Raw genomic sequence first — 17,009 nt, 5'->3', positions numbered from 1 at the left:
CGAGCACTGAGGCTGAACAATATGACCCGACACTAAATATGGTAAAATGGTGCCGTTTTTATTAATTACATACAGTATTTATAGTTTTTATTGCACTTCCAAGTTAGTTAAAAACAAACAATAGTGCAATTAACTATACACACATTACATGAAAAGGTACCGTGCAGCATACACACAAGCATAATACATATAGCAACAACATCCATGGTTTAATTTCTGTTTTTTTTTTTTGTCATTTCATACATGTAGCTTGGAGCTGCCTGCAGCTGCAGTAAAAAAAGAAAAAGAAAAGCAAAGACCTGCTTCTGAGCAGGAGAGAGGGCTGGCTGTGCAATGACTCATCAAGGCCGTCCATGGTAAAGAAAATATTAGTTTTGGGGATAGTTACCACATGGGGTCGTGTAGCAGACAGTACTGTAAAAAATCACCTTTATAAAACCAATTATTCTCAGATTCCTAAATGGTTACTATAATAAAATAAGGTGTGCAATGTACTATAACAGGAAGTCTTCATATTGTAAGATATTCAAGTGTAAAGAAAAATCAATAAATGTGAAAACAGTCAAATACAAATCAGGAGGAGGGGGGTCTGTCTGCTTTGGGAAAATTTCTTGTTATAAAAGCTTATTAAAAAAAACAAATAACATCTTTGGTCCATGCTCAAACCCATAACTTGGCGAAACTTTGGTTTCACAAGAACACTAGAAATATAAACATAAGGAACAACACAGGATTTACACATCTGAACTGTTTTAACCGAAAGAGTCGTCATGGCTCTGATCAATTAAAGCAAACCTAATATCAAAATGCACCTGGGTCTATGTTTAAGACATGAAGGACAGTTAAAAAAAAAAAAAAAAAAAATGTCTGCATAAATAACAATACAAAAGCATCAATGGCCTGATTGGAAAGGTTTCTGTTTAAATATCAAGGGGACAGGTCGAGCACCACACATGGCAGAGGTGCTGCTTCTCATTATGTACGTTTACGTCTGTACATAATATATTTCTATGTGACTGCACACTGAGCTACAGTAAGGCCTTGTGCACTTCTGTTGTGTATGATCTAAATAACAATTACCGGTAAGTTCATTTTGACTTAAATGATCCTATATGTACAATATCTATACATTGTGGAAAAATAATAAACAAAACAGAGAAGCACCTGTTATTTTCAGCAGAACAGAGCTGCATTAGGAGAGTAACTGACGAAAGCAAAAATTATCCAATCAGTCAAGTGTTAACCAAGGTTCATGTCGAGACAAGCAGCACAACAAAGGACAAATCAGAGCATTTGGTGGAAACAATGTACAAAGAGCTCCAATAAAAAGCCTTTGGTTTCTGTGAAACACAATTAACCCAGATTCTGAATGTGTCACTCAGGAAACGGGGTTTTCTTGATAAAATACACGATCCACATACACAAGGGTGCACACACACAGACTCACACACACAGACTCACACACACAAACACACACACACACACAACTGATAATCCCATATGTAAGAGTCTTTACGTCCCGCGGCAGCCAGAGAGTGACTTAGCTACAGAGTTCAACATCTGTTTCCAGTTCCAAGTTCACATGGCTCACTGCATCAACAGTTCCAGGTAACGCAAGCCCGGCTGGGACCTTATGAAAACTAACTGTCTCTGATGAACATGTCAGCATAAGGGCACGTGAGAGAGAGTGAGTCAGTGTGTGTTGCGTGCGTCACTGTGTGTTTGCGTGTGTGTGTGCGTGCGTGCGTGTGTGTGACAGGGAGCCAAAGACAGGGCAGGGTTTGTCACTGAATGTTCTCAACACTATTCCAGCAGTGCATGAGGGACTACTGCCTTCTAGGAAAGGTAATACAAATATGGCACACTTCAAGATAGAGAGAGAGAGAAGAGAGAAAGAGAGAAGGAGAGAGAGTAGTGTTTTCACTGGAGGCCAGACCTTCATGAGGAGAGTACCACAGCTTATTGTTGCCACAAGTCCTTAATTCTTGTGATGCTCTCTCTCCCTGATGTAGCAAAGGCTCACGCCAACGTCTCACATTGTCACAGGGGTGGGTGGGTGGTTGTGGGGAGGGGGAGGAGGAGGGGGGGGTTGTTGCCTTGTAGGGTAACAGAGGTGGTTGCGTGACAGGATAGGGTGTGGGGGTGTGTGACACCTCATCAGCAACCGCACTGGTTTCTGTGGGTTTTTTTGGCCTCACTCGCAAAACAGAACCCCCCCCTCACCCCCTCGCCTCGCCTCCTCTCCCCGTCCTCTCCCCCCCTCCCCTCCCCTCTTCCCTTCCCTTCCCTTCCCTTCCCTCCATCGGCCAGCTCCTTCAGCTGGAAGGCTCAGCGAGGGTTTATTTTCACGGATGGGGAGCGAAAACAGCCCTCTCTTTGTTTTGGCTGCCGTGCCGTTCCCAGTGGAGGAGGCGCGGGGTCCTGAGGACCGGGGGGTGGGGGGGCGGCTGGGCCTCACAGCGGCCACGTGGCGGAAGATGATGATGATGATGATGGTGGCGGTGGTGGTGGTGGTGGTAGTGACGCTGCTGGGGGTCAGGGTAATCGACGCGTCCTTCTCAAACGGGGTGCGAGGGCAGCTCCAGGAGGGTCGGCGTGGGCGTGGAGGCCAGGTGATGGAAGCTCATCTCCGTGCTCTCGGCTATGGTGATGTCCGCGTCTTCCCCTTTCCCTCGCTGGCGACGGATGGCACTGAAATATGCATTCATCAGCTGCATGATCTCAGTCAGCTGTGAGAGAGAAGGAGAGAGACAGAGGGAGGGAGAGAGGGAGAGAGGGAGAGAGGGAGAGAGAGAGGTCAGATTGGTGGCAGTCTCAGTGTCGGTCTGGCACTGTCACAGGAGGGTGGAGACGGATGATGTCATCCAGCTGCTAGAAAAACTGGATCCTCCAGAAAGCTGAGGATGATGTTGTTTGGCAGGTTCTAGCGGACACACTCACTCACACACACACACACACACACACACACACACCCTCGATCATAAAAAAGAGGCTTTACATGTGTGTGGATATTTCACCACTTATATATTTTTACTCAGCAGCTGTTGTGGAAAAAAAAAACTGGAGGGAGGGAGGGAATTGCGGAGGAGTTCATTTGTTCATCCGTCTCTCCGTTAACCTGACCTCGGTGGACATGACCGCCAAAACCACCATAAGCCGCCGTGACAACAGCTACCCTTACTCTAGTCCTGCTAATGCTTGCCTAAACACGGTGTGAGAGCCGTGACTCCTCAGACTTCAACCTTCACCTACTCTTCAACTTTAACTGTAGCCCTTGAATCAGCAGCTAATCTTGCCCTCACCCTTAACTCAAGGCCTAACCATAATCACCCCCTGCAAATCCAGCTCACTTTTTTTTTTTCCTGCCCAGTGGCTCAAAACCCTGAAAATCCATGTCAGAGCAACACAAGGCCTTAAGTTCATAAAAGTAGAAGCCTCTCCGAGTTGTACTTCAATTTGCCTGTGTGTCTAATAAATAAATAAAAGCCACTTTTGTGCCCCATGAGACATCACAGAGGGATTTTTTGTTCCGTGTGGGAAGATGCAAGCAAATCTACCCAGTGAAAGGCAAGACTTGTTCTCCCCTGAAAAAAAAAGGTCTGTTTGGAAGAACATCCATGTTTCTGAGAAATGTTTTGCCTAATATTTTAATCTAACCACTGCAATAAAACACACCCCCAGTCGGCATTTAATGCCAGGAAGTTAGACTTTTGGTGGTTAGCATGCGGCAGGTTGTATGCTCTCTATTTAGACCAAATTAATGAGTGTTTTTAAAGTGGGTCAGAGAGCTGCAGGGAGGTGGGGGTATCATGAGCAGACAGCGTGCCTCTTTCACTTACTCTGCAGAACACTGCATGGTGATAAGGCCACTTGGCCCTGCACAGTACACAAGCTGAATCCTGACTGCGGAGGAGATAGGTTTGCGTCCAAGCAGAGTGAAGGAACTGCTCTAACGACTTGGGGGTTTCACTTCCCCGTGTGTGTGTGCTAGCATTGGGGACATGAGCCGCCGTACCTTGGTGGTTTCAAATAGCAGATCCCGATCCCCAGCTGTGATCTTGAAGGTGTTGCTGTCAGAGACACCGTAGGAGCAGATCTGGCCGTAAGGGAACGACTCCAGGGCCTCCGCCTCTCCCTGCCGATACAGAGACACGGATGTAGCAGCTACACCCAGCCACAGCTTCTGGGAAAAACTCCCCGTCGAACTCTGCAGGGAGGACGCAGTAAACAGATGTCAAAACAGTTCACAGTTATCCTTTTATTTACCTCAAGAGTCCGAGTAACCCCCCGAAGCACTGAGGGAGCGAAACCAAAAAGCATGACCTCACAATACTCACAATATAAAAGTCCACTTCGTAAAGAGTGCATCCAAAGCCCGACCACTGGCGTGCAATCGTGAGGTAGGCGGCCATACTGTCCCTGCAGCTGTAGCCGGCCAGACCTTTCCAACGCTCCAAGATGGATCCCATGACGGCCGCCGCCTCCTCCTTCAGCCGGCTCCTCAGGCGCAGGTCCTGCTCCACTTTCTGCTTGTGCGCCGCCGTGGCCGTGTGGCTCCACAGCGTCCCCGCCAGGAGGCCCGTGGGGAAGCGCTGCGTGGCGGGGCAGCCCTGAGCCGCCACCAGACAGGGAGGCAGGGCTTGCGGGGCGGAGAGGGACATGAGGACCCGGGCTTCCAGCATGTGACCCGGGAAGAGCTCGTCCAGAGGCGGGCAGGGGGCGTGCGTGCTGAAGTCGCCCATCAGACACTGGAGCCTCAGGGCGGCCAAGGCCTGCAGGTCCTCCTCGCAGGCTGGCAGCTGGCCGCGCACGACCATCTCGTGGCACTGCGGCGCAGAGGCCAAAATAAGGGAGGAGAGACAGGAACCAAAATAAGGTACAGTGTATCAGCAATAGCCTCAGTCCTTCCATCAATCCTCTCTACCCCACCCTGTTTTATTTTGTCCCATAACTCTTTTATGGGAGTCCTCGGGAAAAAATGTTCTAATAAAGCCTAGTGCTGGCTGCTTTTTGCCCCCCTTCTGCACCGCAGCCAGTGCTCTTAGTCACACTTTTTAATGCAGTGCATTTTATTGGAATCACAGCCCATGAAGACATTAATGATTGTTAAGTAAAAACATAATAATCCAATGAAATACGAGCAATGAATCACTGCAGGACAATAAATTATTTCTCATTATCACCAGAGGAGGGGTCACCGTAACAAAGCAGCTCTCGAAGGATAACTCTATCCCTTTTTTCTTCTTTTTTCTTTTTCTGTTTTTGGACAGGGTGGGCATTAGAGGGTGGGGGGTGGGGGGGCTTGTTCTGCTCTATTACCTGCTCAAACAGAAAGAGATACTCGATGCTGTCCACTGATATGCCGTCAGCGTCCAACAGGCAGTACAGCTTGAAGCACAGTTTCCATTGGGATTCAGACTCCGACTCTTTGGTGGAGAAGCTGCAACAGAGGAGGGACAGCGAGTGTTAACAAACTGGGTGGGTGGGTGGGTGGGGGCACAAATACAACAATACAGCCATGGTACACCAATAATCTTAAGCCTAGATGTTAATATGTTACAAGATACTGCCCCCCACCCCCACCCCGATCGGTGCTATTGTTGTTTAGTAAGTTGGCGGTTTGCTGAGTTTCATGTTTACCCTGTCTCTCAGCGCTGTGAGGACACGGACGCCCACGCCTGTTAAAAAAACACAGTTCCCTTTCATTCCCACTGGACGCCTTATCGTTTCATTCTAGACTTTGCCTTGTACAACCAAATGACATCAGCTTCACCTTGGCTGTCCCAGTGGGGGGGTTGGGGGGTCGGGGTGGGGGCAGCCGGCCGGCTTTGCTGACAGAGATAGTAACACAGGTCCAGGGTGTCATGTTTGACCAACAGGACCAGACCAAGGTCACCAGTTATCAAGGATACTGGATAACATTCACTATGGGAGTTGAACACGTCAAGATAAATAAACACTCCACCGCTGACAGACAGCTCGGATTCCTAAGACTAGACAAGGTGTTTTGATAGAGCGTCTGTCTGCTTGTTTCTTTTTTCTTTTTTTTTTTACTGTGTCTCGCTCCCTCACAGCGTCTGACAGGGTGAACACCGACTGATTTACTTTTCGAACCTGGTCAGGATGTCTGCGATCAGAGCGCTGCCCGCCACCGGCTGCTCCCACAGTGCATTCTGCTCGTACAGTGCAAACGTGTTTTTGCTCTCCTGCAGGCCGAGCTTCTCCTGCATCCTTCGAACCACCTGGTGAGAGACAAGGGGGGGGACAGGTGGACGCACAGATGGTTAGACTTTAAGAGGAAAAAAAAAAACACGAAAAGGCGAAAAAATACAGGGGCTGTGATTGTCATTACTTAGTCACTGGACTAGACTCCAGACTGGGCTAGGGAAACATGTGAGAAGATGAAATGGTGAAGAAAAAATACAAAAAATGCAGACAGATGTGACCAAACCTCATTGGCAGTGGTGTGTGAGCTGATGTAGAGCTGGCAGGATCCCGGGCCAGGATAGTGCACAGTGCACAGCATCTCCTGTCTGCTCATCAGCATCTGGATCTCCTCCCAGGATGGCACACACTCCCGACACTTGGTCTTCTCCAGAGCCTCGCTGATGAATGACGCATAGTTATCCATCTCAGATTCAGGACTTTGGCTCTGAATCCTGCAAGAAAAGTGTGAGAAAGTGAGATGGATATGTGTTTGTGTGTGTGTGTGTGCTCATGCAAGTACATTCAGAGTTACTAGATATTTGCCAGCAAAATGAAAAGATTCGATACTTAAAAAGGGAGAACTTGTTAATGCGCGTGATGTTAACAGTGACTCAAAGACTGCAGAGTGTTATGCTGCGATTATGGACTTTGCGTCATCCTTTGATTCAACCGGGTTCTTTATTTTCTTTGGGGCTGGCAATGCTCGAAAAGTCAATGAGGCGAGGAATGACAAATGTTCTCACTTTAGCTCTTAGGGACTTAAAAGGCTCAACATCCCTCAATCCTTCAAAGAAAAGGAAAATGGCAAAGAAAACATGTTTGACTTTGGGTAGCGCACGAAACAGGAAAAGGTGTTTCCGCTGCTCTGAACCAGAGTGACCTGCCACTTCCTCCCAGTGGAGCATCCAGGAGTGGTAGGTGAGTGTGTGTAGGAGAGGGGGTGGTGTTTTTAAAAAAAAAGGGACAAAAAGGCGGCGGACGACACACTCCAACTGGAACCTGAAGTCTTACACGCACTTTGCGAAAGGTGCGAAATACAACCCGATTGAGTTACGAGCTCGGCCCTGTGTAAACACAGAGGGGAGGAAAAAAATAGGAAGGAAACAATTATACCACAATGTTCGTCCCAAAATACACAAAATAGAGGATAGAGGGAGGCAAACAAGAGTGCCTCAAATATTCTGTCAGACAGAGAGAGGGCCTCTCATTCCCTCCGATGTCTCACTCTCTCATAACTATATGGCCACAGGGTGGGATTTGTCCCGCTGAAACATAATTAGGAATGTTCCACTCAGTCTGTGTGAGCCTTCCTATACTCTCCTCTCTTCACCCCTCTCTGCTCTTTCCTTCTCTCTTGCCCCCTCCTCCTCCTTCTCCTCCTCTTCCTCCTCTGCTTTCTTTCTTCTGGCCTATTCTCTCTGACAGCAGACATTCCCTGGGGGTTTCTCAGGGCACTGGGGGAGTGGAGGAGGGTTTCTGGGCCCACTGCCCAGCTCCAGTCTTAGCTCTGCCCAGCTGCAGCCTCAGCACTGATCCACCGAGTGAGAGAGTGCGTGAGAGCGCCGGCAAAGACGTATCAAAACACACAGGCAGTGAGTTCCACAGTGTTATTATGAATCGCCGTTGCATGCAACTGTTCCATTAGCTGGAGGCAAGTCCCAGTACAGAAATATAGATAGAAAACTGTCGTGGTTTGATGGCACGGCGTTAGACAGAAAATCTGGAGCAGGAGATTAGCACTGTTAATAACTTCGATTGGCGTGCTTGACAGAGGGGCTAATTCAGACCTGCAAATCCGGCCCTAAAAGACTGGAGCTGTCTGCGGGAACACGCTAACAATGTGAAGGCATATCACGCTACTATATCTAAACTGGAGCCTGAAGGGATGCTGACGCCTACGCTATAGACCCCAGTCTAGACCCCAGGTTTTCTCTGACACTACACACTACTAGTTTGCCTTTACTTCCCAGAATTCAACCTGATCTCCCTCGATCACTCACCCCCTCCCCTCCCGCCTCCCAGACTCCTAGTCTGCTGCCTCAGTGATATGGCACTGCGATGGCACCGTGCTGCTACAGCTTGAGTTCACACTTGACTTGACTTGGTCACGCTCCTGTAAAATCGTTTTCATGACTATAAAATAAACACTGCAATATTGCTGTTAACTGACAACTGTGGTTTCTGCTACCTTACGCTGTCAACATAGACAAATTCGCTGCAGTGTTTTCCACTTGTCCACCACAAGTCATGTTTCCCAGTGGGACATATCAGAGCCAGAGAAAATATGTAAAAAAGTCCATGTTTTCCACTGGCAATTACAAGTAGGAGATGATGTGAACAGCTTTCTTCAGTCAGCAGGATTTATTTATGCTAAATCCAACATGAATAAATCAAACATGAATGCTGCATTCACATTATATTGCAAAGGGAAAAAATACCGGCTTTATATTTGAAAACAGAGTTTACATCAGCTTATATAAGTCAGACTGACGAGGACTCAAAGTTTGAGTACTCATTTTCCAAACTTTCTAGCAATAACAAGGAAATCCCTGCTCTCAGGTGGGTTAAACAAACTATTATCTCACCTCTTGAGGTGGAACCGCAGGTACTTGAGCACCGTGGGCCCAGGCAGGAAGGTGCAGCTCATGCAGGTGAGGAGCTGCCAGTAGCGGAGGTGCGCGGCGGTGTACGGTGCGGGCGTGTAGCTCGTCTGCTTCACCAGCTGGCAGTAGACCTCGTCGCGGAGAGGCCGCAGGTCCAGGCAGGTCTGCAGCACGCCCTGGATAATGGGAATCGGCTCCCGTGCCGACTCCAGCTGCTGCAGGCAGTTGAAGAGCTTCACGGCCTCCTCACGCACCGAGCCGTAGCCTTTCCCACTGTGGTCTATGGACAGAGAGGCGCATTATTGTGTTAATGTGTTGACCTCTCTCTGCTGTGTTTTGCCCCCCAACCTCCCCGGGACACATAATATTAACATTTTCTCATGTGAATATCATTGAATTATAGCAAAGCTTTACAATGTAATGAGAATCACAACCATCTCATTGTTGTCTGTTCTTATCTTTTTCAGTGGCGTGCACCTGTTTTCAAGTTTTTTTAAAGAAGGAGCTGAGCAGTTATGATAGTGACCTGCACTGCATTGAGATTAATGCTGCCCCTCAGCAGTTTAAACTGCACAGTAGTCACAGCGATTACACCGCTTCTTTCCACTTAGCATTTCAAGTCCTTGAAGTGCAGTTATATAAAATGGTGCTTAGCTGCAGAGAGATAAAGCCTTGAGTGTTCATTTTCCACGAGACATAAGTTACTAATCATAGCATGGCATGGCATAGTAAAGATGTGCATTTGTTATAGCTCGAAGGAAGTCTCAGCCAATCAGCACTTTCTCAAAGTGCTGTAAAAAATAATTTATCATTATTTTCATTTTTCTCTGCGGCTACACACACATACACACAACTTATATGATAATGTATGACGTGTACGTAGTAACTACTTACATGTGTGCTCCAGGCTGCCATAGGGGAAGGGGAGCAGTGGGGCATACAGGGGGCCCTGGGTGTACTTCAGAATAGGGTTGTGCTGGTAGATGTGCTCCACTACCTCTGGGTTGAACTTATTCTCCTGAAGTACACAAGTGGGAAAAAAAAACATATAAATATATATTTTGAGTGACGATAACATCTATGGACAAAGTAAATAACAAACTTTCATATGTCTTCAATATGCCTGTGGCTGACCTGAAGGCAAGTCAGAGAGAGGGTGATTGAGTGTCTGAGTTTGTCTGTCAGGGGTGACCGGGGTCGATTTGACCAGGGTCACTATTCGGCTCTGGCAACTTTCAAAGCAGCAGGAAGGTCAAGTGATGACCCAGCAAACCACACTAGCACGGCTGACACGTTATATTTTATCCGCTGGTGGTGTCAATGAGTTTCGTGCGCCTGTGTCTTTCACTGCCTGTGCGGATAGATGCCTTCCAGCGGTACAGATGGCTTCCATGCTCCTGCCCTCCAGCACCTGTTGCTCATTAGTAACCTTGCCACTGCTCTGCTCTCTCCTGCCTCTGTACCCCCCCCCCCTCCCTCCCCCAACCACCCACCTACCCTTTCTCTCTCTGGCTACAAGACAAGCCCTGCTCCCCCCCCTCCGCTCCTTAGTGGGCCAAAGTTGACACATTCTTCTGAAGTGTTTGGTGCACACTGGTGACAGGCTTGTCTGTTTGAACTGTGGGAATGAGATGCTGCTCTGTGGGCCACGTGCACCAGGATACAGCACCACAAACCCAGATGATATTCATGCACCGCACAGTTGGACCCCTAGGTGCTCCCTTTGATCTTCTGCTGACGCATGCAGTTGTATTTTGGGAAATACACTCAATATTCCCCTCTCATCTTGCCCACTGCCAGATGAAATTGATACCACTGTCATGTTTGGGTGGAATACACAAAGCTATATATCAATTCCTCATTATATGGGTTTAATCTTTATTTTATTTACTAGATTGAATTCTGCTGTCATGATCGTTCAGACGATACAGCTAAATTAGCTTGGCTGGTGCAAATACTGAAAACAGCTAGACTAGCACTGTACGAAGATAAGTTTCTTATTTATCATAGTTCAGTCTTTATTTATTTACCACTTGGGTCTCGTTGTTGGCAAACACTAGCTGAGAAATCACTGTTAATGATTGTGCAGAAGCTGAATTAACTTAACATGTTGCATAAGTACTGAAAATCGGGAAACAGCTAGCCAAGCTCTCCACAAAGTCTCACAGATTGTAACATAAGATTCAGTGAGTGAGTTAGCTCTTGGGTCTCCTTCTTGCCAAACGCTAGATGAAATTTATAACACTTGCTTTGGAGATACAAAGCTAACATAGCTTCATGCAAGCACTGTTATGCTCATAATCGTAATTTAAAAGACAACGAATGGCTCAGTCTTTTTCATTTCTTATCATCTCTTACAACTTTTTTCTCGCATTTGTATCACTTTGACTTTTCTATGACTCATATCTGGTGGTAACATAGCAGTAGGCCTATTTCATCTAAACACACAGCCAGTCAGATGATAAAACAGGAGTCGATTTCTAAACTAAAACCAAAACTGCCCCTAGAATTTTTGGAAACAATCCAATTAGTTGTAATTTTCCACGCCAGCAATGTTGCTGCACTCCTTGATTTCAGCCTGATCAAAAAGAAAGAAAGGAAAAAAAAAGATGGCCAGCTGGCCCAGGTGTTAATAAGCAAGAGCTATCCTTTAAACAATGTGTGGCAGATTTAAAGTAGAGCAGTTAACCCGACTAATCTGTTCTTCAGATCTTCTCTCCATTTTTCTCTCTTTCACACATGGCCTCTGGCTGTGGGTTCAAGACTAAAACTGCAATCCCTTCTTCTCCCTTGTGTCTGTGGCTGGAACATGAATTTATGCTTTTAAGATAAGCGTGCAGTTCTGTGCACACAAAGCCTCCTCTGTTAACGCTCCCTGCATTTTTTTTTTTGCAGCAGCAGCCCTAATCTCACACTTGAGAGGGGGAAATACCTCGCCTATTTGAGAAAGTGTGCCTGTGTATAAAGGTGAGAGAGAGAGAGAAAGCAACACGCGGAGAGCCGATGTTGAAGACTGAGGAAGAGTCTTCACAGGGAAAAGCCAAAACAATGAACGAAGAGCACTTTAAAAGGCAGCCCCCCTCTCTTCCTCTTTTAACACAAGCTCGGCCCCTCCTGGTGAAGCAGACAGGGGCAGACGGAGGCAAACAGATTAACCACTTTCTTTGAGATTAGAGACTCTCGTTGGGAGATTACGGGGACAGGAGGCCAGGCACAGGACTGCTTATCTGGGCCCTGCTGCTTCACGCCGAGCCCTCCTCCTCCTCGTCCTCCTCCTCCACCTCCTCTGCCAAAGCTGCCCCTCTCTTCACCCCTGGGGCAGACTGATGCAAGACGAGTCATCCGTCTGCTCAATGAGATTCCAGCACGCTGTGTTCTCTAGCAACCCCTGGTCTAAAAATATGGGTGTCCCTTAAAAATACACTCTCTCCATGTGAGAAGGTAGGTGGGTGGGGTGGGTGGTGGGTGTGGGTGGATGGGGGTGGAGGGGGGGGGGCATCTTTTCAAACACCATGAATACAATTTCTGCAAGCACTGACTCATAGGAAATGCCCTCATGACTGTTCTGCCTGCGATTAAGTCCCGTCCTAGTGCGGCGGAATAAGATGAGGTCATTCAAAAAGAGAAAAGCAAACTTTGGACTCAATGTGGCAGCGTGGTTTCTATGGCAACATAGCCGACGGGAAATAATGCGTGGCCTGATGATTGTTTGTGTTTGGTGGTTCTTATCACAGGTAGTAGCTATGTAGGCAGCAACTCTGTGTGTGTGTGTGTGCGGCCTACCTCGATATCTCTGATCAGGAGCTGCGTTGGCGTTTCCACCGGTGCTTTGGTGTCTATTATTTTCTGGATGGCACATGCCCAGTGCACAGCCTCGTTGAAGTGCTTGGTGTATAACCTGTAGCAGTGCTTCCGCCCATATACTGTGATGCTCCAGTAGCCTGAAAGAAACACATACAAAAACAAAAAAAACATTACATATGATGTAACCACACTACTTGTAATTCGAACAAGTCACGCAAATGGGGAAGAGGCCAGTGAAATTTGTTCACCACAGAGACCCCACATGTGTGGCGTGGCGTGACTCTCTCTTCTCTGACTTCCTCTCTCAGTTTCACTAAGGATCAAAGGTCAGGTTGAGAGGAACCTAAGACCACACCAAAACCAAACAAGAACAGTCATTCTACAGATGAGGTTGAGGACAAGTGTTAATCCCCTCAGTGAGTCTCTCTCAGATGACCTGCAATAAAAGTGCGCAAGGCGTGCTTCCTCCTTGTCCAGAGGAAGTATTAGACATACCCCAGGCAGCCTGCAGCCCCATGGCTGTTATCGGGCTTTCCTGCTACGTGACTTGGCACCACATCCTTCTTTGTTTAGATTCTCGATGAAGTACAAACCCAAAATGAAGAGGATTTACAACATGGTGGTAATGCCATTGCCCACGTTAAGCCTGTTTGGAGCCCTTACATTAACTCTGGAGTTGAGGGTCAAAGATGCCACGGATGTAGCCCGTAAAGGGAAGTGGCTCAGGAGGAACACAAAGCTACTCAGTAGTGAAACAGCCCATGGAGCTTGTGACAAAGCCGCTGCTGAAAGCACACTTCTGTCCAGAAAAGTCCCATGGCATATTGAGTTAGTAACAACTATGTTTGGATTTGGGTTTGTACATTGGTTTGGAGATTTTAAGTGGTTTGGTGAAGTCAGCAGGACATAATCCCCTCCATTGATGGACAGGCAGACGGAGACTTAGACAGAGGGCGACTGCGACATGTTTGAGTAACACATTAACTCGAAAAGGACAAGTCAGCCCTGTGTCTCTTTCTATTCAGCAACAAGTCTGCTCTTTCAGTTCAATGCCTTTTGTTTCTTTGATCCGAGAAATGGAGGGAGAAGCCCCCGCTGATTACTCAGATGTGAGGTTTCCAAACCAACCTTGAACCATATATGGCCCAAAAACAGCTGGGGCTTCCCAAACTTAAAGGAACCAGGACCACAGGACATTAAATGAGAGTAAAAAAAACCCTGAACAACTTCTTAGGAATTAAAAAAAAAAAAAAAAAGTCTAGTCACTATGCTGGGAATTAACAGATGTGGCTGGAATCTACAGAGAGTACAGGCACAGTGCACAAGAGCATGAGTCAGCTGTGCATCAGCCTGTCTGTGTATTGTTACATACATACATGCATGCATTGCTCACCTGTTTCTTTGTAGGTCTGTTTGTCAGGCCAGATGACGGAGCAGAGGTTGGTGAGGACCAGTGTGCCCAGTCGGCGGGCTCCTTTCTCTGGTCCGCTGTAGTAGTCGAGTGAGTCCTGGCTCAGCACAAACCAGTACCGACGCTGCTTGATCCAGTTTCCTCGAACCTCCCGCAACAGCCACCCTAAAATAACAATAACATAACACACATACATAGTATTCAACCATGAAATAATATTCCATAATAGAAATTTCTCGATTATTTCCCAATCAGTTTTCTTCTTATCTTACTTAAAGGGATAGTTCAACATTTTGGCAAATTGGCCCATTGCCATAATCCCTACAGTTTTAGGAGTAGGTTCGTTACCTTTAATTGTCGGTGCAAGCTATTTTTAGAACGGCGGAGCAGAGCCGCGAGCTGCTCAGAGCTACACTACGGAGGCTCATGGGATTTCTTGGTTTCCCTCATCAAACTCATCAAATACACAATCCAACAACTCCAAAACGCTCTCATGGACAAATTGTGACCTGCACAATCACCACACTATGAGATAATAACGGAACGTTACGAGACACGAGTTGTTTTCGAGGCAAATGACTGCTTGCCGAAAACGGGAACACACATCAGCAGTTTTGCATGAATTTACCTATGATGACAAAATAAAATATAAATGACATCAATGCGCTATTTGACGAATCATATAGAGTTTTGATTTTATCACCAGTTTCAAACGCTTAAGTGCACAGCAGCTACACGCCAAGAGGAGAATTTTCTTCAAAAGACCTGAGTGGTAGGTGGGCTCGTCACAAAGCTGCAGAACCAGTGCTGCCACACCATGTCTTCACTAAGAATAATCCCAAAGGCATGTAATTATCCATAAAGTTTGTAGCAGCCTGTGTGTGACTGCCTTGTTGGGGTAAATACTAGGGGATAAAAATACAGCCAGCTAATGGCATAGGCATTAAAGCCTGCATGCAGCCAACATAATTACCACTTTAGTGGTTGACAGAGTGAGAAAAGGAGGGAGAGAGAGGAAGAGAGTGAGAGATACTGGAACAGTGTGACAGCTGGAGACAAAGAGAGCAAAGCAGACTTGCCCTCAGCCAGCCAGCACATAGGCATGCCTGCTGATCCCGCCAGGGCTGGCTCTACAATGCAAGACTGTTGTGTTCCCAAAGTCCCGACGGTTTGGAAAGACTGCAACAGCCCAGATCCACTGTTCCAAAACAGCAGTGAACCTCCTCTCTCCCCCTTAAGCTATGTGTGCAAATTGTTCCTAATAAATATTTAATCTTGGAGTAGATAAATAAACTAGCTTGGCAGAGCTCTGTCCAGATGCTCCCTGGAGAGAAACAGACAGAGGAGGAAGAGGGTTGAGGAGTCCTGGTAGGGGGTCAGAGTTCATCCAGAGGGCTGATGGAGACGCTGGCAGAGGGGTCATGGACTGATACTAAACTGGGTGGGACTATCGGAGGTGGCGAGGCCCTGCTATACCGCTGGCAGCGTGCCATATGTGGGGTGGCTGTGCATGTGAGTGCATATGGTGTGTGCTTGCTTGCTTGCTTACTTCAGTAAGTGGTTTTAAAGGGAACAATTAGGCAATGTACCTCCAACTTCCCACCATGGCAATGACGCCACACCAGCATCACAACTTCCTCTGTGGTTAGCAAGCTGCGGGCCACCTGTCCACCTGCACCGCTGCTTTTCATCCCTGCCTCAAAAGTGGTTTTCAAGGCAGCGCAGCGCTGAGCTTCCCCCTGCCTCGTTCACTACTCCAGAGTAAAAATAAGAGGAGAGAGAGGAGGGGGGGGGGGGGGGGGGGGCGAGGGCTCAGCCTCTCAGTCTACAGTATGTTTCCCGTCTGAGAATGCTTCTATATGATATAAGTGCCAGGTTTGAACCCACCATAAACCCACCCAATATAGCCCAAAGTAAAAACCCTGGAGGTACTTAACACCACATCAGAGGGGGGCAGCATCAAAACCCAATGTGAAATGGATAAATAAAAACTATGAGGTAAGTAGGGCTGAGCTTGCTGACAGACTGGATGTGGGACAAGGGGGGAGGCAGACGAGCCGACTGGGTGAGAGACATGGAGAGAAGGGCATGCCCGCTACCTTGACGCCTCTCTCTCACTCTCTCACAGTCACGGGACGTCCTACAGACACCGCTGCTTTTGGGAACTTTAAACAAGGCGATAAGAAAAGGCAAAAAAAAAAAGTAGAGAGACAGAAACAGAAGAGAGAGCAGTAGAGTCCTGGGACCCCCTGTATACACCTCCCATGGTCCTCCATCTGGATCCCATCTCTGTGGCCTGCTAATGTCTCCCCTGGGGGCCATGGCTCGCCCTTAATTTGTTTCATTTGTGACCCCTGCCCCCCCCCCCTCACCTCCCACCCCCCACCCCCCTCCCCAGCGCCCTGCCCCCTCAAACACAGATTGAGAAAACAATCTCTCTCTCTGTGCGTTTCCATCTCTTTACTGCAGACCTCCTGTCAATTTTCGAGTACTCAATGTTTACTCCATGGATTTAAAAAAAAAAAAGTACGATTTTAATCAAATATGACTGTTGCAAATGAAGAGGACAGGACACTTCACTTTAGTTCACTTGAAGTGAGTTGAACTCTGAAATGCTGCTCTACAGGCCTTCACATGCTTGTATTTCACAAGAAACCTGTTTAGGATCATCACTAAAATTAAACCACTATTTCACTTTAGGCACTTTTTGGAAAACATTTTCTTCTTTAAACGCTGAACTCTTAGGTCACCTCCTGAACCCTAAGACATAAACTTGGTTTCATATTACAGTTTTGAAAAAAAAAAAAAAAAAAGTTTGAAAGACTATGTTTCTTTTTTCAACTTGCTCCAACGCCCAAAGATTATTAGGTCAGCTGAATGAACCTGAACTTCACATTTGTGTACAAGCAACACAGGACTAGACCGGACGCAGACAGATTGAGCTGCAGTTTACTGAAGCATGAGAAGCTCTGCATCATGTGAGA

The 17,009-nt window shown here is 47.1% G+C and overlaps 1 protein-coding gene across 2 annotated transcripts in view; it reads right to left on the bottom strand.

Moving 5' to 3' along the window:
• Nucleotides 1-37: 37 nt before the first annotated feature.
• The window catches only part of plekhh3 (pleckstrin homology, MyTH4 and FERM domain containing H3), a 32,389-nt gene continuing 15,417 nt past the window's right edge, over nt 38-17,009 (bottom strand). Inside the window, exons 4-13 of one of the 2 annotated variants that reach the window (XM_085783903.1) lie at nt 14,008-14,190; nt 12,594-12,751; nt 9,705-9,828; nt 8,793-9,090; nt 6,452-6,659; nt 6,106-6,242; nt 5,320-5,440; nt 4,338-4,826; nt 4,016-4,207; nt 38-2,729 (exon numbers count right to left, since the gene is read on the bottom strand). In XM_085783903.1, coding sequence (XP_085640029.1) covers nt 2,559-2,729; nt 4,016-4,207; nt 4,338-4,826; nt 5,320-5,440; nt 6,106-6,242; nt 6,452-6,659; nt 8,793-9,090; nt 9,705-9,828; nt 12,594-12,751; nt 14,008-14,190 — 2,081 coding nt within the window. In that variant the 3' untranslated portion in view covers nt 38-2,558. The remainder of the gene's footprint in view (nt 2,730-4,015; nt 4,208-4,337; nt 4,827-5,319; nt 5,441-6,105; nt 6,243-6,451; nt 6,660-8,792; nt 9,091-9,704; nt 9,829-12,593; nt 12,752-14,007; nt 14,191-17,009) is intronic. The other variant, XM_085783904.1, reaches the window with a different exon arrangement.

This window comes from Trachurus japonicus, chromosome 8, assembly GCF_045865225.1.
Source record: "Trachurus japonicus isolate A0001 chromosome 8, Traja_1.0".
Classification (NCBI taxonomy): Eukaryota; Metazoa; Chordata; class Actinopteri; order Carangiformes; family Carangidae; genus Trachurus; species Trachurus japonicus.
This window is presented reverse-complemented; position numbering and strand designations above follow the sequence as displayed.